The sequence below is a fragment of the Sceloporus occidentalis genome, unplaced genomic scaffold, assembly GCF_023333645.1.
Source record: "Sceloporus occidentalis isolate IW3139 unplaced genomic scaffold, rSceOcc1.0.p SCAF_316, whole genome shotgun sequence".
Taxonomy (NCBI): domain Eukaryota; kingdom Metazoa; phylum Chordata; class Lepidosauria; order Squamata; family Phrynosomatidae; genus Sceloporus; species Sceloporus occidentalis.
In genome coordinates, this window is record NW_028317296.1 from 375,035 (window position 1) to 399,834 (window position 24,800).

Here is a 24,800-nt window from a genome sequence, read left to right on the forward strand (position 1 = left end):
CATCCTTTAAAAGTATAGACCAATGACGTTTAACAATTTTTTTTAACTCGTGATGGCATTTATCATAATTGAAAATTAAAGGTATCGTATTATCTTGAACGTCCCTTTTTTTGGATGTTAATAACTGTGTCCGTTCTACCATCTCGGTCTCCCTCATCGCTTTTTGTAATATTGATTCTGGATAACCTTTTTGTATAAATTCATCGTTAACCTTATTAATTTGTTGTTGGTATATAGAATTATTTGAACAGTTACGTTTTATGCGCATGAACTGTCCCTTAGGGATGTTATTCAGCCATGGACTATAGTGTCCACTATTATAGAGGATATAACTATTTGTGTCCACTAATTTAAAGAAAGTTTTTGTGCATAATTTTGATTGTTCAATATATATTAAAAGATCCAGATATGAAATTTGTTGTTTGCTATGTTCTGAGGTTAAATTGATCCCCCACTGATTAGTATTAAGATGCTCCAAAAATGAATACAATCCTTCCGCTGGACCATCCCAAATAAAAAACAGATCATCTATTTCTGGCATATTGGTAAGAGACGTTTGTCTATTCTTCCCATAGCTGGGAGCAAAATTTGATTGCCTATCGTCGTTATATAGATGATCTGTTTTTTATTTGGGATGGTCCAGCGGAAGCGGAATTATGCACAAAAACTTTCTTTAAATTAGTGGACACAAATAGTTATATCCTCTATAATAGTGGACACTATAGTCCATGGCTGAATAACATCCCTAAGGGACAGTTCATGCGCATAAAACGTAACTGTTCAAATAATTCTATATACCAACAACAAATTAATAAGGTTAACGATGAATTTATACAAAAAGGTTATCCAGAATCAATATTACAAAAAGCGATGAGGGAGACCGAGATGGTAGAACGGACACATTTATTAACATCCAAGATAATACGATACCTTTAATTTTCAATTATGATAAATGCCATCACGAGTTAAAAAAAATTGTTAAATGTCATTGGTCTATACTTTTAAAGGATGATGACCTGAAACAAATCCTCCCTGAAACCCCTAAAGTGATTTATAGGGGGGCTCCAAATTTGAGTTTAAGTTTAACTTCTAGTTTTATTAAATCTCAACATAAGGATAATGGATTTATACATAATAATACAGGGTTTTATAAATGTGGACAATGCACCTCATGTCAAGGGACAAACTGTATGAACAGGTCAGCAATTAAAGTGTTCAAGAGTTGTAGAACAGGCAAACAATATAACATAAAAAATGTAATAACATGCCATACTAAAAATGTTATTTATCTATTGGAATGCCCATGTGGACTCCAATATGTTGGAAGAACGGTGAGACCACTTCACAAAAGAATCGATGACCATGTCAGAGCAATAAGGGGAGCTCAAACAAATCACACTGTACCTCTACACTTTAAAGAATGTCACAACAGCGACCCTAAACACCTTAAATATATAGGTATACAGGTAGTCCAGAGAAGTTGGAGAGGAGGAAATTTTATTAAAAAAGTTGGTCAGATTGAGATGAAGTGGGTCTATGTATTGAAAACACTACATCCTATGGGATTGAATCAGGATTTTGATCTATTTAATTTTTTAGATTAATTATTCCCTCATAAAATATGAAACTAATTTATAATTAATATATATGTATATGTGGTTTTAGATATATATTTCTCATATATGTTTTATATGTTTTAAATTATGTAATGTATATCTATTTATATTGGTATTTATACATGATCTTTATAAATATTTTACTAATATGTGAGAAACACTACATGCCCCATATGGATGGGTTTGATAGGTCTCTGAGCCAATTTCTAACTTATTATGATTAAAATGCTTTATAGTTAAGTGTGTTTTTAATTAATTCTCTTTGTGCAATATGGACATTGTTATAGATATTTTTATGGACACTTAAATATGGGTGCTGAATATGGACAAACTTTTATACATAATGCATTCTAATATTATTGGATTTAAACATCAGCTGCACATAAAGGGACTCCACCTGGCAAATCTAATGCAGCAGAGCATATAAGGATAATGAAGAGGAGGGACTGGTATGCATCTGAGGAAGCCTGATTGGGTGAAATGTGTTATGCAAATTGGCGATACGCCCACCTGGAAGTAGCACACACTTTGTTTGCTTGTTGCAAGCATATCGTTTTTTAGATTTTACTACTAATAAATTGCTATTTTTACTTTCAAATCCTCCTCTTCATTTTGACCTCCTGTATATCTTGAGCTGATGCTCATTGAGGAACAACAACATTGAGTGGAACACCACAAAGCTGCTGTTTTCCAGAAACTATTGGATCCTATGATATTTCTACACAGACGCCCTATAGTTTGAGCAAACTTGGTTGCTCAAAAGATTGTGAGTACCAATCTTATAGGAGGGTTAATATCTCTTGTATAAACAATATTATACTATTATCTATATGCTTCTTTTATTTTTCATGTGAACCTGCTGAGAGTCTCATAGAAGACATCACATGTGATTTGAATCTAAGTATACCTGTTTTTTTTTTTTGTTTTTTTTTTATTTACTATGCACGTGGGTGTTATTTTGTAAGGATGGATATGTTCAAATATTGCATAACACTATTAATATAGAGTTATTACAAACGGAGCGCTGCACTCTCTTTTGTTTGTTCATATATCACACATACACACTGATACTACAGTATACACACTCACAGACTGACTCCAGCACCATACATATACACACTGACTTACACTACAGCATACACTCATATACGCACTGCTCCACCCCACATTGCCGCTGCCTGTCTTCTGCCTTTTTAAATCCAGCACCCTATGCTTTCCTGTGGAGGCGCGGTGAAGCAGGTGCCGTGCAGGGCCCAACGGGTCATGTAATGCAGATTATATGTCCATGCTGGGTACCTCACGGCACCCTCTTCACTTCAACGCCAGAGGAAAGCGTATGGTGCCTGATTCACAATGGCAGCCTTGGCCAATTTTTACCCTCGTGTCCCGCGAAAGCTTGGGCACCAGGTTGCCATGGTGACTAGAAACCTCTTCCCTGCGGGGTTTGTCGAGCCCCATCTTAGCCTGTGTTTCCATTTGACATGTTGATTTTGATATTTTAAGAGTTGTCTTTAGGGTGCGTTCTGTAACCGAGGAGTTTGTAAGAGTGTGAGATGTTTTAGCTCCCTGACTTACGTTATGTATTGTGATTTTCTCCTGCAACAAGGGCTGTGTCAATTCTTCATAATGCATTGTGTTTTCGGGGAAATTAAACATTTAACTATCTAGCACACCCACAAACTCCTGGGTTAGTAAATATACCCAATCTCCTTTTTTAAGTCACTTGTGACTTCTCAGCTGACATAATAAGTATTTGTAACTTTATCTGATTTTCCACAGAAATATGTTTTTGCTATTTGTTTGGTATACACCACTAAATGTGCATTTGTACATTTCTCAGCTGCTTTTCTGCTTTGTTCCTGCTTGTTTTATAAAGACCCCAAGTTGATTGCTTTTTTGAAGTCCAAGAAGGAAGGTAAAGCCACGCAGGACAGAAAATCCCTTCACGGTGTACATGTGAAGCCCCACGCTGTCCAGCCAGAGAGACCACAACCTTCATCTGCTGCATCTGGCCTGGCTCCAAGAAAGGATGCAGAAAAACAAAGCCCGGTGTCGGGTAATCTATTGCTTCTGTGACAGGACCTCCTGCAGAGGGGATCAATAGCACTTAAATACTAGGGGTTGAGTTCTGTTTGAGAGAGAGGGGCTGTGAATACCAAACACCACAGATAATTCTCTTCTCAATAATAATCTGAATTACTCTATCCAATGTAGGGCAAGCATTTGTAGTGACACAATTCCCACACAAATGCCTAATGCCTTATATCAATACCTTGCTGACATGACGCATCATTCAAAGAAGACATTTTATGTTCAGGTCTTTGGAAAGCAGCTGAACGATGCACTGCATTGAGTCCATGGCTTGTGTGTGTGTGTGTGTGTGTGTGTGTATATATGGATCTGTTTTATCATATATAATCATCTAAAAAATATTTAAATGCATATTAAATTTTGTGGATATGTACATTAAGAATGAGTTGATAAAGTGAGGAGTACAGAGCCACAAAGACAGATAATTTTAACCCCAAAAGTAGACAGAGGAAGAGAGACAATAGAAATTGTTATGAACCTGAAAATGATTAGATAGAACATTCTCTTCCATATTAATATACCAATAATAACGATATCTGAGAGCTTTCTGAATTAGCTTACACTGAAACCATTTACATACAAACTCCTTTAATAGGCTGCCACCATGATAATGTGATGCAGCGGTGGCATCGATTAGCATTCCTTATATATGTCATCATTTTTTTAATCAGGGATTTCAGATGTAATATTCAAGTAAGAAAGGCTTTGTTTTGGGATGCAGAGATACCATTAAACTTTGGTAGAGTGATAAGGAATCCACTGCAGATTGTAAAATCCTGAGAATCAATGATCTAACTGCTTAAGGTCCGCTCTAGCTATTCCACTGGTTCCATCTGTATTACACAGCATAATTACATTTCTTAATACAATCTTTTATACAAGATATAATATATATAATATAAGTAATTTCCATTGCAGTATAGCCTTTGTTTGCAATAACTTGCAATTAAGTTTTTTTACTTTTTGTGACATTTAGGAGTTTTTGGTATTTAATATCATGCTTATTTTTTAGTGGATGATATCCCAGTCAAGCCTGAGAAGCAATGGGTTAATATGGGTGTTGTGGAGTTTGAGAAGCTGGAGTGGATGAAGGATCTTCCCCAACTGAGGCAGAAGAAAACAGAAAAGGTGTATTTCTATTAGTTATATAGATTCCCAGCTCCAGTCCTGAGGGCCCCAAATAGTTTGTACTTAGTACCGACTGTTCCAATGGCTCATTGATCCACAAGTGCTTTAAAAGAGCAGCCCCTACATTTTCAAGGTATCCTGAAATCAGCACTTTTTTGGCGGGGGGGCTCGTTTTAGAGCTAATGCTGAAACCAGATTTGTTATTTGGAGGCCTGAAAAAACATATATAGACTTTAAAGTCTAGCTAGCTCATTCATTACTTTTAGGAGCCATGAAATGAAGCCAATAGAAGATAGCCCAAACTTATGAGTTACCCAGCTCTGAATTTTTCCAGCCTTGATTATTTGAACTAATAAATATAATCACATTTAAAAAAATGTGTCATATTTAACCCCTTAATGACAAAGCCCGTACATGTACGGCTCAAAATGCATTGTTTTCAATGGGTTTAGGAACCACCCTTTGTCTTTAAGGGGTTAAATATCTAACAATTGCAGGGCTACATGTGGAGCAGTTGGCCGGAACATTACACTTGTATCCATGTTGAATGCTCCACTTTATAACTTTACCCCAGAACTGCTCGATTTCTGACTTGATACATGTAACATGGTTCCAAGGAAAGCCGATATCCCATAGCAAGCAGATAGGTTGGGGCCAATGCCTTGTCTTATTAATATTTGTATTCTGTTTTAGGGAATGCAAGCAAGGTTCAGTTTAAAGGGAGAACTGATCCCTCCAAACTCTGAAATTCCCACTCACATGGGCCTACACCACCATGGAGAAGAAGCCGAGGTAAAACATTGATTAATGTTATCTCTGTATCCTCAACACCCAACGTGCTATCACAATACAGTATATGGGATGCCAAGTGGAGGAGCATGTGGAGAATACTGTCCCATTCATGAAACAAATTTAATCGTTTTTTGCCATTCAGATCCACTTTTATTTGGGTAAAGCTTTCAAGCGTGATGCTTAAATGCATGACATTTCTGTGGGCATATGGAAAACATTTATACTGGAGATCTAATCTTGTTTTTATTTTACATTTGTTTGTGTATAGCACCTTCAAAGACTTTACTAAATCCTTGCTACTGTCTTAATGTGTGGCTCAAGGAATGTCAATACCTGTCTTGTAGAGACAAAATGATGTGTATACTGTTTAATGGGGTGGTTGATTGCCACAGAAAAAATACTACATTTTATGTGGTGCTATTACAGGACTGGTCAATCCAGAACAAGTTCCAGCCTCCTAGTTAAGCCAAATCTCCCATACCAATAAAAGTAGGAGTGCTGAAACTAAGAAGGCAGGATTTAAAGTTAGAGGATGAAAAACCGATGGGTGAGAAAATTCTATTTTACAGAAAGGGTAGTAGATACCTGGAAGAGACTTCCTGTGGAACTACTACAGGAAAACAGTAAAAAAGTGTGCTGTGCATAACACTGAGTAAAAAAGTGATTCAAAAAGGACAGACTAGATGGGCCAATTGGTTTTCTGTCTCACCTGAAAATAATGTATATTTTTGTTGCTGCCTCAGCTAATTCCCCAGCAAAGGTCAAATTTAGTTGTTTTGTTCATTGAGTTGTTTCAGAAAACCCAACCCATGGCTCATTACAGCCATCCACTGGATATTATTGTGCTGCTATCAATGAACAATGTTTCTTTGCATGTGGTTTAGCAGTCTTTTAACCCCTTCAGTACCGGGACGTACCTGGTACTTCCTGGTTAACAGTCACCGGTAGATCAGGACGTACCAGGTACGTCTCCTCCAAAAAACGCCCCCACATCACCACAATCGCGGTGATCGTGGGGGCGCTGCTGCTGCTGTCTGCCCAGGAGTCCTGGGCAGACAGCACAGCCTGTCTAAGCCCGCCCCCAAGCCCACGATCACTCCCACGGAGTGATTTTGTAGGCAGAAACTGCGATTGCAGAAAAATCTGCAATCGCGGTTTCAGCTGCCACAGGCAGCTTCAGGGAAGGGGGGGGGTATTGAATGGGTCCCCACACAAGTGTGGGGACCTGATCCAACACCCCCCTGCTGCCTGATCGCTCCATGAGAGCGTCAGTGCAGCGTTAACCCCTTCAATGCCGCGATCGCCCAGGCAGCCCAGGCAGACCAGCAACAGCAAAAAACGAGGTCCCAGAAGTCCTCTGATCAGTCCTGTAGGACTGATCAGAGAGACTCCTCCCCTACAATCTCCAGTGTATTGGAGATTGTGTCCCAGCTGCCAGAGGCAGCTTCAGGGACAGGGAGACAGGGTTCTTTGGTCTCCACATGAGTGTGGAGACCAGACCCCCCCACCCCCACCCTTCCTCAGTTAACCCCTACCCCCCTCTTCCTCAATTAACCCCTTCAATGCTGCGATTGTGTATGACCCCCATCGCAGCATTGCAGGGGTTAATATTAGTCCCCACAAGCTTGTGGGGACTAAATATCAATCAATGCTGTGCTTCAATGGAGCATCAGCATTGAAAGAGTTAAAAAAAAATAATGTAAAAAATAATAATAATAATAAAAAAATAAAATAAAAAAATAAATAAATTAAAAAAAATTAATAAAATAATAATAATAATAAAAAAAAAAATAACAGCACTGACCTGAAAGTCCAGGGTGCTTCCAGGTCAAATGCTGGGCTGATCAGATCGCTCCTGGCCAATAGGAGTGATCGGATCATTATGGCAGCCCACGGATGACCCTGCTCTACAAAGAGAGAGGGGTCATCTAGGGTAATTATGAAAAAACACAAATTATTAATAAATGAAAAAATCATAATTATTACCTGATCACTTGTCGGTGACATTTTAAGTCGCTGATTATTGATCGGTCTCCCTGATTGATGTCAGCGGCCTAAACCTGTCACTTACAAGTAATCTGATGAAAAAAAATATTTAAAAAAATGTAAATGCGCATGTTCCAGTTTTGCCCTCATAGCTTTCTCAAAAAATACATGAACCATGCATGTGAGGCCTTGTTGGAACCGGGGGGTGTTGGTGAACAAAATGTGGTGTTTTTTTTCCAGTGTTACACATATGCTGTGCAAGAAATAAATTGCAACACTGAAATGTATGCGTTAAAAACGCAATAAAATAATTTCCCTGTGAAGTTTGGCAGACATCAGTGAAGAAATGGCTGGCTGAAAACTGTCAAAACTACCCTAGTTGAACACCTTGACTCGTCTACTGTTCATAAATATATACTTTTATGGGATAATTTACAGTGGGGGGGCTTCCAAAATGTCCCAAATGGGATATGGGCCCAGGAAACCAATTTCTGAAAACTTGCGCATGTTCCAGTTATGGCCTCATGGCTTCCTCAAAAAATGCATGAACCATGCATGTGAGGCCTTGTTGGAACCGGGGGGTGTTGGTGAACAAAATGTGGTGCTTTCTTCCACTGTTGCACATATGCTGTGCAAGAAATACATTTTAACATTGAAATGTATTTGTTAAAAACGCAATAAAATAAATTTTCCGTGAACTTTGGCAGACATCAGTGAAGAAAAGGCTAGCTGAAAACTGTCAAAACTACCCTAGTTGAACACCTTGACTTGTCTACTGTTCATAAATATGTACTTTTATGGGGTAATTTACAGCAGGGGGCTTCCAAAATGTCCCAAATGGGATATGGGCCCAGGAAACCAATTTCTGAAAATTCCAAATGTGAAAACCAAAATGCGCATGTTCCAGTTTTGCCCTCATAGCTTCCTCAAAAAATGCATGAACCATGCATGTGAGGCCTTGTTGGAACTGGGGGATGTTGGTGAACACAATTTGGTGTTTTGTTCTGCAGTTGCACATATTCTATACAAAATATAATATAAAATCCAAAATTTGGCAGCAATTGGCGATAAAATCCCTGTTTGAAAAGTTTCAAAATGACCCTAGTTGTACACCTTGACTTATCTACTGTTCATAAACATATAATTTTGGGGGATAATCAGTATCTGTGACAACTATTGCAGTTATTAGACTGCCATGCCAAATTTGAAAAAAATTACATTTCAAAAACGTGATGCATGCCTTGCAATATTTGCCCTATACTGGTCAAAATAGATAAAAATCCTGGCCATGTTGGGTGGTTTCCAAATCAGGACAAGTTAATGAATATATCTGGGATAATTTTTTCCCATTGGTTTAATGTGTGTACAATTTGTATGTATACAAAACTGTAAAAAAATGCGTTTTTTTTCATTTTTTCCCCACTTTTTCCAGTTTTTTTCAAACAAAACAATGTACTACCCAGCTTACTATGGTTTCAAATGAAAGCCCTACTTGTGCTGAAAAAAACAATATATGATTTGTGTGGGTGCACCAATTGATAAGAGAGAAATTACAGTTGAAGAAAGACATGGCAAAAACACAAAAACGGCTCCGGTCCTTTAGCGACACGTTAGTATCAAAATCCCGGTCCTGAAGGGGTTAAAAAGGGCAGGAATTAGTGTGTATTGTTTTCAATTGATTTCCTACGTTAGACTTTGATTTGTCCAGTTTGAATCCCTCCATATTTCCACACCTTTAGTGGGCAACTCAACAAACAGCGTTTAAAAAACAAAACAAAAACCCCATGTCCTCGTATTCAGTTTGTGAGAACATTGCTTTGAATGCAGTTTATGTTCAGTTGTGGATTGCTTCCAGTGCCCAGATAGATTGGCGATGTTCTGTCTTCATGCTACGTGCTCACCGCATGCTGGGTTTGTGTAACCTACAGGAAATAAATCATTGTGTTAGAATATGACAATGTCCTATTTTGCTGCCAGGAGGAGGAAAAGAAAGTAATCTATTATATTGTCCTGTTTCAAAGTGTTGACAGTAGAAGTTCAGACTGACTTTCATGTATCAAAATGCTTCTTATCTGTGTGATCAGTGGTTTGCCTTTGACTAAGTTGCAAAACAGAATAGAACCAGACTAATATTCTCTTAGCTCCAGGATGCATATTGGGTCAGGGTCTCTTCAGAGATGAATGCATTGGTGCCAATGTTTTGTTAGGTATTTTTGCATTGTAATAGTTGTTTAGCATCATGTTTCTAACTCTATTTATCACTTCTGTCTCAGTAACCTCTTTCCAGATTTTATGGTCCCACCAAGTCTGAGAAAATACATAGATTCTGGTTCAATGGGCTATGAGAAGTTTACAGGACTTATGGCTCAGCATTAGCAGGAGACTTGCGATGGCTCACCATCCTTAATTGTGGCATTTTTATGAGTTGAGTTGTACATGTCTGAGTCCCCCTCCTGATTCTCTCCTTTTTACAGAGAGCCGGCTACTCCCTGCAGGAGCTCTTTCATCTCACCCGCAGTCAGTTCATCCAGCAAAGGACGCTGTCTCTGCAGGTCTTGGGACGCATTGTTCACAAAGTAAGAAAGGAACTTGTTTATTTTTTTGTTGTGTTTTCTATCTTGTTTTTTTTTTTTTTTTTTTTTTTAAGTGAAAGGAGTTCAAAGCTTAGCAACATAACAGATTGCTGTCCAGGCATCAAGAGGCAAATAATGTAGATATTGTTAGAATGATCAGCTATAACTGGAACATATGTCAGCAGAGGTCAATTGCAAGGAGAATTTTGGAGCTAGACAAAATTTTAGGAGGCAGCTTGATGGCTGTAGGACCCATGAAAGAACATACCCAAAGAGTTCAGTATCGGATTGCACAAAAGATTAGATGTTATCTTGTTTCTGAGATTTGTCCAGCCTTGATATATGTCATTTATGTGGCAATAATAAATGTGGTTGTGACTAATGAACAGAATAACTTAATTGCAGACCAGAAAGCATATATCATAAAGAACTATATCAAAGCAACATATCAGCTCTCCTAAAAGGGGTTCCTAAAACATATCAAACTTTTTTTTTCTTTTCATTTCTTTTGACCAATGTATGGAGTTGTTCTTCATTTGGCTAATTGGTAAATAAGGTGAAATACTGCCGACATGAGCCGTCTGGATTACTTTGATGTGACACATACGTAACTGGTAGTATAGCCCCCAAAAGAGACTATAAGATTACGTTATTGAACTATTTCAATATGTCTAGAAAGTGTACTATTAGGGGAAACATTTGAGTGGAATTTGCACGTGTATAAGAAATATTTTATTAGTACAATTGTGATATGATTGATAATGATTATAACCCTAATCTGCCAAGCGAATGCAGGTTATCATTCAGCTATAGCGTTATAGCCGAATGATAACCTGCATTCGCTTGGCAGTATAGATGAATGCTTGTGGCTGGCTGGGAGTGTAGGTCTATGTCTAGCCATTTGGAGGTGGGTGCCCATATTAAGAACATTGACACATAAGGGGTTAAGTATAAAAGTGATTCTTGGTGGTTAGTTCCTTTGATTGCAGGGAAAAGACCCTCATTTCAAGCTTTTTATCAGAATTACTTTTTATGTGTAAACTCGGCATTCTGGCACAAATCGTGTTTTATACCTGAATACACGTCACATAAATGCTACACGTAATTTGCTGTGGCTGTTTCTCTAAGGTGGACATTTGTAAAAACTCAAAGCTTAGCACCACCTGTGCCTTATTAAATCCCCACGTTTCTGACTATTTTTGTGTACTTTCTGGTAGGCTAAACAGGGAGATTTCGCCTCCACCCTGGAGGAGAGCATTCTGCGATTACTGCTGGACGCCGGCTTCCTGTTCTTGCTGCGTTTTTCCATCGACGATGCTACAGAGAACGTCATTGCCGCGTCTGTTCGCACTTTACATTTTCTTTTGGTGTCCCCGGAAGATGAGGTGAGAAATGTTTCTTGAAAATATTATCACAGGCGATGTTGTGAAAAAGTCTTTGCCCCCTTTCTGATTTCTTCTATTTTTGCATATTTGTTACATTTAAATGTTTCAGATCTTTAGACTAATTATAATAGACAAACATAACTCGCATAAACACAAAATGCAGTTTTTAAATTGCCCAGACTAGACTAATAATAAAAAACTTTGCTGCTATAGTTTAGTGGTGTCATTGCAGACTTCTCCTTACACGCAGCAAAGGAGAGACTATGAGGTCCAGCCTTCTATGGAGACACAGCAAGGATAGACTGGAGGTTCTTGGTATTGAGTATTTTATTGAGTGCACAGGGAGAATCAGCAAGTGTAAAGCATTCTGTGTGAAACAATGACAGCCCCTATTTCAGGATGTATAGAGTATCATCTAAATAGGATAACATAGGTTTCTAGGCAGATTACACAATTTGGCATAAAGTGAAAAGTGACCAGATTCAGGACAAAATACATAATTGGTCCTCCCCACAATCTTTCTCACAGACACATGTACAAGGTTAGTAAAAGGGAAAACATGGCTCCACTAGTGCTAGTCACTGAACCCAGAGTCCACCAGTTCAGTATTTCTTCCACAGTGGCTAAAACTTTCTTCCGTAGCCATTTTTTAAGGCAAACTATGAAAACATTACTTTTTGGCTGCATAAAAAAAAATCCACTTTGGAGCATGAGTAGAAGAAATATTTTGTTTAATGGTTAATAACACATTTGGAACACTAAAACGCCAGACCAAAAAAACCTAGGTGCGTTTTTATCACAGACTTTTTATATAAATTATTATTTATTGTTTTATATAGCGTAATCATATTCCTTAGCGCTGGACCATGGGTAGACAAGACATAAGAAGTAGTATATAGAATAACAATTTGACGTACAGAAACAGGTGAGGAGCTCAAACGAGCTTAAATCATACACAAAAGGTAAAGTCCTTTCTAAAGGTATATGATGGAGCTGTTCGGCTTTTGTATTTTTATTTGTTTACATCTAATTTTCCAATTCTGATCATTTTTAAAATTCATATATCAATCTATTATATGTATTTATATTCAGACATATTTTTATTTATAGACACTTGTTTGATTATCCTTCTGTCAAACAGGAATACCTAGACATGACCTTCTCATGGTATCAAGGAACTAAAACCTTCCCTTTCCTACCAAATCAAGAAGATGAGGATGACTATGATGACGATGAAGATGAAGTAGCGGAAAGTAAAAGAACTGGAAAAGAACACAGCAAACAGTCTAAAGAAGAAAAGAAGTCGGATGCTGACGTTGCACGTTATGATGCAATAAAGGTAAGACAGAGCTGATTGTTGTACCAATAATTCTGCCAACGATGTAACCTCCAATCTCATTCTAATGAAATAGCAACACCTCTTTTCCATTGCTTGAAAACTAAAGCCTTAGCTGCCATCTCAGGCTGCGTTGCAGAGCCACATTATCTATGAAATATAATAGTTCACTTCCCATCATTAAGACAGTAAGGGTAAGATCGTAATAGTGACTGTGGAGGAGAAATATGAACATGTTGATGAACATTATTCTGCTGATTCTCAGGGTCTTCTGAAGACAAAGCTGCTTCACCGCCTCAGGTACATATTGGAAGTTGTGCGTCCTGATCCTTCTGTAGTTCTGGATATTTTGGCTATTCTTACCCGTGTGGCCAGACACTCTACCGCAGCTTGCAGTCAGGTAACAACGAAAATGACTACTTAAGTTATAATGACTGTGTCATATAAACTTCTGCTTAGTGTTTTTTATTGTATTTAATCAAACCTGCTTACAACTTTTGCTTATTATTTTCTAGTCAACATAATTGCCTGGTATAAATGCTAAATGTATTTATCAAGTTCCTCCAGAATCTGCTCATTGTTTTTGTTATTGCTCTCTAGTTTAATTATTAGCGTTACATCCCTGCACCAGTCTCAGTCCTTCCTATAACCCTATGGGTTAATGTGTACAATTATTATGCAAATATGTACTATTTCTTCTCTCCTTTCCACAGCTTCTGGATTGTCCGCGGCTGATAGAGACCATAGTAAAAGAGTTTCTGCCTATACAATGGAGTGCGCAAATGGAAACAGGTGACCCTCAACCTCCTAGCCTGCATGACGTTCCTTGTTCATCTGCCATGAAGTTCCTGAGGGTGTTGGCGTCTTCTGGCCGTCATGCCGCAGCAAGACTTGTAAGAATACAGAAGCTGAAACTAAATCAGCCATTTTTTGGGTTATTGCGTTTTTAAATATAGACACACACCTGTACCTTTATGTGCTTTCTGTAAACATATTCAATTGTTTTAAGTGCAATAGCATGTGACAAATATCTTCAAATCTTGTGTATGATATGTAGCTAAGAGATACATCAGCTTAGAAAATAACATTTGGAAAGTGACAAAGCTCTAAACACAGTTTGCTAAGATCCCTTAGATCACCTGGATCCCTGTCACAGACCCAAGCCTCTCACTTCTGTCTGTGAGGGGAAAAAACCTCCTGGTGTGCACCGCTAACCAGAATTATTGACTTGCAGCTAAACACATTTGACTTGAAGTGCCGCCTTGGCCGATTTGTGGCCCAGGAACCCCAAGATCTTCCTCTGCCGAGAGAGGAAGCTGAGAGGCTGAACACGGAGACCTTTCGGCTGTGGGCTGTGGCTGCAGGCTACGGTCAGGCCTGTGACCTTTACAGGTGGGCTGAGATCCAGTAGTGATAGAACTGCTTACGATATGATTACTCTGTTAGATACTAAAGTACCAATACGGTTTCACACTGTGTGTGCATTGTTAGGGATATTAATGAGACAAAATAGGCAAAACCAATATTTTATCACATACGCAAAATAACGACGCTATCAAATATTGTAGTACCACATCCACAATATGAATTTAAGGAGATACCCTATATTTTATCTCCGATCCTAAATTCTTTCAGATCACCGAAAATTATAATTCAAATTAGATAGATATCGCCACGATAGTCAATCAAAAATATTTATTTATTGTGAATACAATTTATAAAATCTATGTATGAGTCACACAGTGCATAATATAAAACACAAAGTTCTTAAAACATGTCAAAATTGAATCCATTTAAATACAATATATTATCGATAGTTATCAATATGAATTAGTACTATATGAGTCTAACACACAATTAATTTCCAGTCCACTCAGCAACCAAAAATTTATAATAATCAGGGCAGTAATAAAAATATCACTATTTCTCTTATATTAGTTTAACTAATATGACAAATTAAAAATAATTTAATTGTGTCTAAGAGTATTAGTGAAATTCCTAATAGATGCAAATAATGTCAAACTTCATCTATAGGTAAAAATACCTTTTCATTATTGTTATTATCACGGGTTATAAGCTGCAGTCTCACAAGCCGCCATATACAATAATGCAATATAGTACTTCCCAGAAACAGGGAATTCTATACGAAGAAGACAAAATTCATCTCTATTCAGAATAATAAAACAATTATAATTACCACCACTTGTTGCTGTTGTCCAACTGGTACTTGTAGAAGTTAATCCAGGTTCATTGGCAAGAAATTAAGTGGAAAAGAAAATAACTTTCTACCAGTTATATAGGTTAGAACTCAAAGTAACTCCAAGAGTGAAATATGGTGCCAGAATCTTAAGATTCCAATTCTCTGGGGTAAATTTGGTGAATAAGTCCGTCCGGGTCTGTCTGTTTCAGGGTGCGATCTTTTTAAGGTCCCCTTCTTTTTTTTTAATTATCCAAGACATAAGCTTAAAAACAGAGCTTATTATCATAGCCTCCACCTCTTGATTGGAATTCTCCAATCATAACGGTGGGTTTTACCCATTAAAATTAGGATTTCTACTCATATTTACACCGTTGTAATTTCTTAATTTACCTGTGAGAGAGGCTCTGGTCTAAGAATTAACTTAAAACCATTAACCCCTTAACGACAATTGCCGGTCCTGGCACGACACGGAAAAGCATGTGCTTTACGACAATTGACGTGCCAGGACCGGCACGTCTTTAAACGATCTGTTTTCGCTTTCTGCACCCAAAAAACGTTGCTGAATGCCTCGACCTCGAGGCATTCAGCAACGCCGCTATCGGAACGAAGGGGCCATCTCTGGCCCCTCCACGGGGCGTCAACATCCGCCATACTTTGTATGGCGGCGGACGCCCGTATTAAAAGCGTTTAGGAGGCGATCGACGATCGCCTCCTAAACTTAAATGGTGTCGCTGGAATGCCTCGATCAGGAGGCATCCAGCGACACCAAACACTTACCTTTCGATGGGCTGTGACCGCTCCGGAGAGCGGTCACAGCCGCAGCTGCCGATGATCTTCGCCATCAAGCAAGATGGCCGCTGCCCTGTAACAGGAACAAACAAATTTTAAAAGTTCGCTAGACGGTCCAGACCATCTAGAGAACTTTGGCTCCACTTGCAGGTTGAATACAGGTACTGCATTCACCATGCAAGTCAATGGAAGCCAGCTTTCTAATCACAGTGTGATTAGTAAAAATAAATTAAAAAATAAAATAAAATTTATAATAATTAGAAAAAAAAATAGTAAAAAACTAGTAAAATGTAAAAATCATTTCCCACTGATGTCACTATCAGGGGAACCTCCAAGTTGAAAAAAAATGTTAAAAATTTTTTTTTAAAAAGACAAAAAAAATATATATATATATAAAAAATATATTTTTGTGAGCAAGTCCTAAAATTAGCATATTAGCTTAAAACAATTCTCGCATGGAAAGAGTTAAAATACTGGCATATTAAATGCCCGTGGGGTGTCTACTTTTAAAAAAGGTATGATTTGATGGGGTAAATTGAATTGGCCAGGTTCAACAACGTCCCAATTAACACCGGGGGAAGGATGGCCACACACCTAATTTCCAATTCGAAAAATGCACACGTACCAAATGTGGCCTTTTAGTTCCCACAAAAATGACACACCCATGCATGTGGGATATCACTGCACTCAGGAGATGTTGCTGAACACATTATGGGGTGTCGTGTGACAGCGGCATATACCAGGAGCTGTAAATTCATACATAAAGTAGGTGTGTGTGGGAAAAATACACACACAAAAATACTACTGCAAACTTTGAAAACATGCTGGTGGTAAAATGTGTGCATGCAAAGAGTTAAAATACCAGCATTTAAAATACCCTGTGGTGTCTAGTTTTGAAAAATATATGGTTTTGTTGGGCACACTGAAATGGCCCGGCTCAAAGATGTACCAAATAGGGCATGGGCAGTGAATCCCCAAATGCCAAAGTTCAACATTGAAAAATGCGCATGCCCCAAATGTGGCCCTTTTGCCCCCAAACGGCCAGGCAAAATCCTTCATGTGAGGTATCGCTGTACTCAGGAGATGTTGCTGAACACATATTGGGGTGTTTTGTGATAGTGACATATACGAGAACTTTTTAATTCATACCTGAAGTAAAATGTGTGTGGAAAACCAAATGCAAAAAAATGACTACCACAAAGTTTGACAAAGACTGGTGGTAGATATGGTGCATGGAAAGAGTTAAAATACTAGCATTTGAAATACCCTGGGGTGTCTAGTTTTCAAAAATATATGGGTTTATTGGGCACACTGAAATGGCCCGGCTCAAAGATGTACCAAATGGGGCATGGGCAGTGGATCCCCAAATGCCAAAGTTCAACATTGAAAAATGCGCATGCCCCAAATGTGGCCCTTTTGCCCCCAAACAGCCAGGCAAAATCATTCATGTGAGGTATCGCTGTACTCAGGAGATGTTGCTGAACACATATTGGGGTGTTTTGTGATAGTGACATAAACGAGAACCTTTTAATTCATACCTGAAGTAAAATGTGTGTGACAAAACAAATGCAAAAAAATGACTACCACAAAGTTTGACAAAAACTGGTGGTAGATATGGTGCATGGAAAGAGTTAAAATACTAGCATTTGGAATACCCTGGGCTGTCTAGTTTTCAAAAATATATGATTTGATGGGGTAAATTGCATTGGCCGGGTTCAAAGATACCCGAAATGGCACATGGGGGGAAGAATTACCAGATTTGGAAAAAAATGGCTTTGAAATAGCAAAACGCTACCTGTACTTATTGCCCCATAATGGGTAGAAAAAAGCAAAAAAACATAAAAACAGTGGGTATTTCTAAACTCAGGACAAATAGTAGAATCCATTTAGCAGGTTTTTTCATTACCTTTTATAGATGAGTAAAAGATTTTTCAACTAAAAGTTAGAAACAGTCATTTTTTTCTAAATTTTTCACCATATTTTATACTTTTTTTAGTAGTAAATAATATGATACAATCAAAACAATGTCATCTAAAGAAAGCCCTTCTTGTCCTGAAAAAAACAATATCTAATGTGTGTGGGTTCAGTAAACGGGAAAGAAGAAAATTACAACTAAACACGAGCAGCGCAGAAATGTTAAAACGGCCATTGTCACGAAGGGTACAAAAAGTAAAATCAGCCTTTGTCACGAAGTGGTTAAATATGTGTTTGGAATTTATCCTTGGTTACCCTAATCGCCAGGTGTTACCTCCTAGATAGTAACTCAGGCCTTGGTAGTCTTACCATGTATCCCCCATTCCAAGTTACATTTCTAAAGATATGCAGCGTCTACTCCTTAACTTTCTCATGGAAGATAACATTAATTGTATCATACATACTGAAACATCTCTATACATGAATACTTCTTTGTTCTCAATTATAGAAAGAACAAGGACAAAAAGAAATCATCACTACATGATTAAGTAAAATAAAATGGATCTGACTCCATTTTGATTTCATGTAAAATACAGAATATGTGAAATACATGTTTTCTATGATAAAATATCTGACAGCATTCAGATGGGTGCCTCTGGATGTGTCAGTGAGTGGCCGGTTGCTTACATTTCTTTCCGTAAGGAAGAACCAGATACAAAAGCTGACCATGATCTCTAAGGGTTTGCTACAATTCTCAACATTTTAAAAAAAAAGTATGGCTGCTAGTTTAGTGTTGGGGGGGGGGGGGGCAACTACATTTTCATTTCCAAGCCTGGCACAATGTCAAAGAAAAAGTAATTCCTGTTAGGCTGATAATGGCTGATGATATATATGTATTTTTTTTGCTTTATGGAGCGATGTAATAAAGCACTCATTTCCTATCCCATGTCTGTGTTTAATGTCAGGGAGCTGTATCCGGTCCTTGTGAGGATCCTACAGGCCCTGCCCCACCTTATCGCCTCCTCGAGGGCAAAAGACTCCTTACCCCGGCTCTCAGTTCAGCGGGCTGCGGCTGTTGTTGTCTTGCTCACCCATGTGACTCAAACAGCAGGTTGTACGGCGGAACTGGAAGCCCAGCTTCACAGGTACAGTATTTGACAGTCTCAACCGCTTTAATAATGCACGTGCGGCCATATCCCCGTGTACTCCTTGTGTAGTCAATAAAATTCACAGATAACAGATAGGTATTGGGAAAAACATTTAAAGAGAATTTATAGGATCTGCAAACTCTGGGAGATGTGACAGTGCAGCCTTTCTGGTACAATCATTTTGTACAGTAATTGAAGTTATAAATCACTTTTAAAAATCACATGGAATTCAATAAAAAGAGCTATTTCAGAAATCATCGGTAAAGATGTCTGGAAACTATAGACCTCACTTGTCAGGTGAGGGGGCGGACAGTGAAAGTTTAATGGGTAAGAATTATAATGTCTTACCTGTTTTTTTATGAAAATGTGTCTAAATCATGTCTGGTGTTCAGTCCTGACATGAAATAAATTGTAATAATTTGCAAAAACTGACAGCATCAGTTGGAGGTTGGCACCTATTACAGCTTGGATTTAGGAACCGCGCTAAGCATTCCTTCTGAAACCACATATGGCGCTACAGTAGAATTTTATCCAGTTAAACAGGAAAACATATCTACTGCTTGTACTTGCTAGTGCTCCAGAAGACTCGGGCCAACAAATCCCTCCTCCACCTGTATCGTGGGCTCATGTGACCGGACTCCTACCTTTGGTGGAAGAAAGCCTAAAGAGAGTTCTACAAGAGATTTCCAACCCAAGTTCCTGGGATGCTCTGCAACCTCTCACTACGGCATCCATCAACTTTGTAGCATCCTTCTACCAGGCTGCCAGTCGGCAGGTGGGTCAAAAGGAGTATTTGATTGCTTAGCCACGTTTTTACCATAATCCCCAGAATAAAACTACTTTTGTTAACACAGTGGAGCTTTAAATAACAGTCTGGTGATTCTAAACCATTACACTGTTAATTTTATCAATATTTCTTGAAATGATTACAAAACAGACAGTGTGACAAGTCATATTAACTCTAAAACTGATCTATATTTATGTCTATCACAGCCTTCCCTGAATACTGTTACATGTAATGAAGAAATAGAAAGATTGGCTGCTGATATTTTGCTTCCATTCCTGCATCATCCAACGACACAGTCAATGTGGAACCTTCTCAGGTGAAAGCTGTTATGTTCCCAAGTTAACTTTGTTTGCTGCTTTTGCAGATATTCTATTATACATGGACATGTTGGTCTATAACTTATTTATCCAAAGCAAGTCAAATCCTTCAGGCTCCTATATAAAATAGCTTCTGGACCAAGTTCCATTCGTGGCTTCTAAATTGAGAATCTGGGATCTGGTCAAACTCTTTGAGGGCTATAAATCACAAATCTTTGAATAGACTAAGTTTTGGATTTGTATTGGTGTTGGTGCAACGGTTTGAAATCTTTTGAGTTTATAGGCTCTGGTGGGCTTACACTCTTTTATGTGCATTGGGATCCCACCCTAAGCAGATAGTTCATGTTTATGAATCGGGACAACTTGGTATTTGAGGAGATCTTTTTGTGTGCCTGGGAAATTACAGCTTATTGTTTATTTTATAGATACATGATGATAAATATTAGCTCAAGTAAAATCCTTGGAATAAATCCAAAGTCTGGCACAGTCTTCATAAAATAATTGTTTAGGGTTTTTACTGTAAGGTCATTTTTTATTTTGTTTGTATGAAAACTGTTTCTCTTGCCCAGTTTCTGCATTTCTCAGTCTTTTTTCCTTATGCGTTTTACAGATCTTGCTCTGTGGTCTGTAACCCCCTTTCCTGCTCACCTCTGCCTGAGTCTGTCCCCAGCATTGTGACATTGAGTTGCACAGGGGATAAACCCCCTTTAAGCCTTGCTGGGAAGAAATCCCCGTTCTCTGTCTTGACCTCTATTTTGAACCTTATCTGCAGAATAACCAATATCCATAAAGGGCTGGTTAACAAGGTGAGATTGCTTGCTTTTATTTTTGTAATTTTTTTAACTGTGATTTAATGGACAACACAATTAAACAAGAAAAAATGGAACACTCAATAACAATCACAGAACTCAGTTCAAATGTTAAATTTGGATAACATAACTCCTTAAGATAGGACTGTTTTTCACTTACAGCGAAAACAAATGCAGCTATGTGCTTTAAGAATGAGCATTTTCCCACTTATTTGGTTATTTTTTCGAAAACAAAGTTATCCTCTGCCAATCTCAGATATTAAGTTTTGGATGCTGTATTTTATTCCATTGTTAGTGATTTTTGTTATTATTTCATAGTATACATATTCATCTTTTTACTTTTTTTGGCACACAGTTCTGCTTTGTTCTGGATCACAAAGGGCTGCAGGATTATCTGCAAACTATTTCTAATGCTCCAACTCCACACGTGACTCCTTCTTCCAGTTGGCTTCTTCGTCATGAATATCACCTGCAATATTTTGTGTTATCTTTGCTGTATAAAGTGGTAAGTAACTTTTTCACAATCTGCTAACAACATTCCTAATGGAATATACCATTTCTCATGTTACCAAATTATGTAATGCCTACTATTATCTGTTCCTGACTTTCTACTGGAGCTTTTGTCCTTCGTACAGCTAACATTGAGGTTCAAAAGCATAGATATCATTAGTTTGGATTTTTTGTATGTATCTGAGCTAAAATGATCATGTAAAGAGGGAGAATAATGTTTGGAGCCAAGACTAAGTATTCTAGAAGCAGAGGATCTAAGCTACAAGGGTATATGATGACACCAGTGCCTCTGATTGAACGTCTACTCTGCTGCTTCAGAATTTTTCTTTATGCTATTATGTCTAGTAGAGATAAGCTAGTGTAGAACAAAAAGCAGCTTCCACTTTGTGATACATTATTTGTTTATTTGTAGAATGCAGTATGCCCTGGTCTTTCCCAGCATGCCTCACTCTGTCACTCCGTCTCTCTGGCCCTGCTGGGCAGTCTATTACCGGGCAGCGAAAATTTGGCTCATAAACTCCTTTCTGTGTTTGCTTTCAACTCTGCCTTTATTCCGTAAGTATTTGCAATATACTGATGTAAAGCTCCCTGGAGCTGAATGTATTGCCTGAATGGTCTGGCCATGTTAGATTCTTACTTTATAACTATGAAATGGTATTGTGTACACAGCTGCACCTTCCCTCTAGTTGTCTCAACCAGAGATAGAAGAAGTTCATTTAGGATAGTGCGCTTCATACAAAATTGGCACCTTGCAAATTACAGATGTTAAACTCCACATATGTGCATAAAAAAAGAAATACAAAACAAAATATAGTGTAATAAATTCAACACAACAATGAACTTAATTAAATTTGGCTAATGTCCACTGCTTATAAAACCCACATGGGGTTAAAACCATTATGGTAACTGTGCTCTTTCCTTTATGGATCCAATTCTTCAGGTTGGATGTATTTTCAATGGGGGCAGGAAAGAGTTAATAAATAAGTATATTTATTTAAAATATATAAAATATTGTTCTTACATTGAAATACAAAGAAGTGCTCCCATCGTTAGGGCTGCAAATTCATATATGATGAAAAAACAATAGAAATAAAACTTAGTCCCTCCAAATTGGCTCTTCTCCTCCACATACTTCACGTTTCACCCTTCAGCTGGGCTTCTTCAGGTATTTCACCCAACTGAAAGGTGAAACGCGTAGTGTGTGGAGTGCACAATCCTAAATTGAGATTCTTACTTAAGGCCATTGGTCAGTTATTCTCATTCTTGTAACATACCATATTAATGTTTCACAGAGAAGGGAAGGAAGGAGGGCCAGAAGCAGCTGACTTATCTGACATCTTACATATCACCGCTGAAACAAAACCAACAGCCCCTGCGTCTGCCGCTGTGATTTCTGCTACTCCCAGCCGAGGTGTGCTCCTTGAAGATGCTTTCAGAGGCCTGCCTTCTATCAGAGCTTGCTATCTGGCTCACTTTTCCTATATGAATCAAGCCCTCTGTAACTCTCAGTTTATCTATCAAGAGAGGACTTGTTTTATCCAATCTGCTATGCTAGCTGAAGCCAGGGGTCCTATATTACCTTCTGACTGGCCATTCCTCCCTTTAATCAACCTTTACAACAAAGTGACTAATGCAGAGACAAAGGGGAACATAGTGAATACCCTTCCACCAGATCTGGTGAATACAGTCACCAGAAATTTGCAGTGGATGCTTCTTTTAGAGACGTGGAGACCTGGAATATTGCAGAACATCCCTACGGCTGCTAAGTTGGTCCGTCTTGCCTGCGTCTTCCTTACAGGAGGTGACCTCTTCTTAGAGGACCCTGTCCATTCATACACCGCGGCCTTACTGGTTCGTTACTGTCAACCAAAGGGTCTGGAATCCCTAGTACTTGACGTTCCTCTGCCTGGTCTGGCTTCATTTTATGATTTCTACATGGACCTGTTGGACCAGTTCGAGGGGGTTTCATTTGGTGACTCCTTGTTTGGAACATTTGTGCTTATTCCTCTGCTGAGACGCTTTGATGTAAAAATGAAGCAGGCTGTTTTCGGGGAGCGTGTAAGCAGTTTGCGGTCTCTCTCTGTGTCCTTAAAAGAGGTAATGTCCTTGTGACTATTGTCTCATTGAGTGGTATATAATTGCAACCTCCGGTTTCAAATTACTTCATCGTTCAGTGAAACGTACATGCCATAGTCTACCTGATGTACCTATACAGATCTTTGTCAGAAGCAAGTGTTTCTGAATGCTCTTACTGTGTAAGGCTGTATTGATTGATTGAGTAAGATTATACTTGTATATTTAGCCAAACAAATATTTAATTACTTAATTTGTGGGTTTATCCACTAAAGTGTGAATAGTTGTAGTTTCAGCTCCCTGACTTATGCATTATGAAGGAAGAACTTAAATTATCTTCTACTGCAGGAAGAGCTGCCCATGTATGATGTGTGGTTACATTATTACCGTATTTGCTCGATTATAAGACAAGGTTTTTATCAGAGCAAATGCTCTGAAAAATACCCCTCGTCTTATAATCGAGGTCATCTTCTAATCAGACCTCAGAAAAATGTCCGCTCGGGCCAGGCTGCTTACCGGTGCTTTGGTCGCGAGCAGCGTCTCTTCTGCTAGCAGCAGGAGAACCGGAACCTAGCAGAGTGTCGCATAATTCTGCCTCCCCCATCCTTCCTCTGGGGGCGGGGCCAGAGAAGTTGCTCGCACAGCCGGGCCCCTGCAGAAGTCTTCGAGTGAGAGATCTGCAGTTCAGGTAAGGGGGTGGGGGAGGGTTTTTGAGCAAGTATGTGGAATGAATGAGTATTTAAATGTTTGTGAATGAGTGTGTGTATGATAGCATGGATGTGTAAGGGGGGTGGTGGTGGAAGCATGGCATAGGGAGGCTGTACTCACACTCCTATCATCCCCAGGTTCCAGCATGTACTGGCTGCCTTGGCTTGATAGGAGTGTGATTGCTGTTAGCAGTTATATATATATATATATACATATGGAGGGTTAAAAGGCACATCATGGTTCAGAGTGGCAAATAGGGGGCATAAGGCATTTCTGGGGGAAGAGTGGCAACCCTGGGGGCAGATGTGCATAACTGGGGGGGGGCAGGTTGGCAAATAAAAGGAAATAAAAAAATATATATTTTTCTCAATCATAGCTTTTATTAAATAGGAAATAATTGTTTACATGAATTAATATTTACTAGTAAAACTTTTTTTCCTATAGGGTAGTCTTATATTCAGGCTTTTTGTTTTTTTCCTAAATTAATATTTAGTTTTTGCGGGGTCATCTTATAATCAGGGTCGTCTTATAATCGAGCAAATACGGTATTTTGATTTAGATTAGATTAGAGAGATTTTATTATAGAGTGAACTACTTAATAATGCCTACTAATTGATACATTTTCTATATGGCTCATA

At 38.4% G+C, this 24,800-nt stretch overlaps 1 protein-coding gene across 1 annotated transcript in view; it reads left to right on the forward strand.

The window, feature by feature from the left end:
- The window catches only part of LOC149274861 (RNA polymerase II-associated protein 1-like), a 34,339-nt gene that overhangs the window by 7,531 nt on the left and 2,008 nt on the right, over positions 1-24,800 (forward strand). Inside the window, exons 6-20 of the mRNA XM_089505183.1 lie at positions 4,720-4,835; positions 5,529-5,627; positions 10,088-10,189; positions 11,404-11,571; positions 12,713-12,910; positions 13,173-13,307; positions 13,621-13,800; positions 14,142-14,299; positions 18,776-18,955; positions 19,532-19,733; positions 19,952-20,061; positions 20,673-20,868; positions 21,227-21,376; positions 21,794-21,936; positions 22,674-23,478. Coding sequence (XP_089361309.1) covers positions 4,720-4,835; positions 5,529-5,627; positions 10,088-10,189; positions 11,404-11,571; positions 12,713-12,910; positions 13,173-13,307; positions 13,621-13,800; positions 14,142-14,299; positions 18,776-18,955; positions 19,532-19,733; positions 19,952-20,061; positions 20,673-20,868; positions 21,227-21,376; positions 21,794-21,936; positions 22,674-23,478 — 2,942 coding nt within the window. The remainder of the gene's footprint in view (positions 1-4,719; positions 4,836-5,528; positions 5,628-10,087; positions 10,190-11,403; positions 11,572-12,712; positions 12,911-13,172; positions 13,308-13,620; positions 13,801-14,141; positions 14,300-18,775; positions 18,956-19,531; positions 19,734-19,951; positions 20,062-20,672; positions 20,869-21,226; positions 21,377-21,793; positions 21,937-22,673; positions 23,479-24,800) is intronic.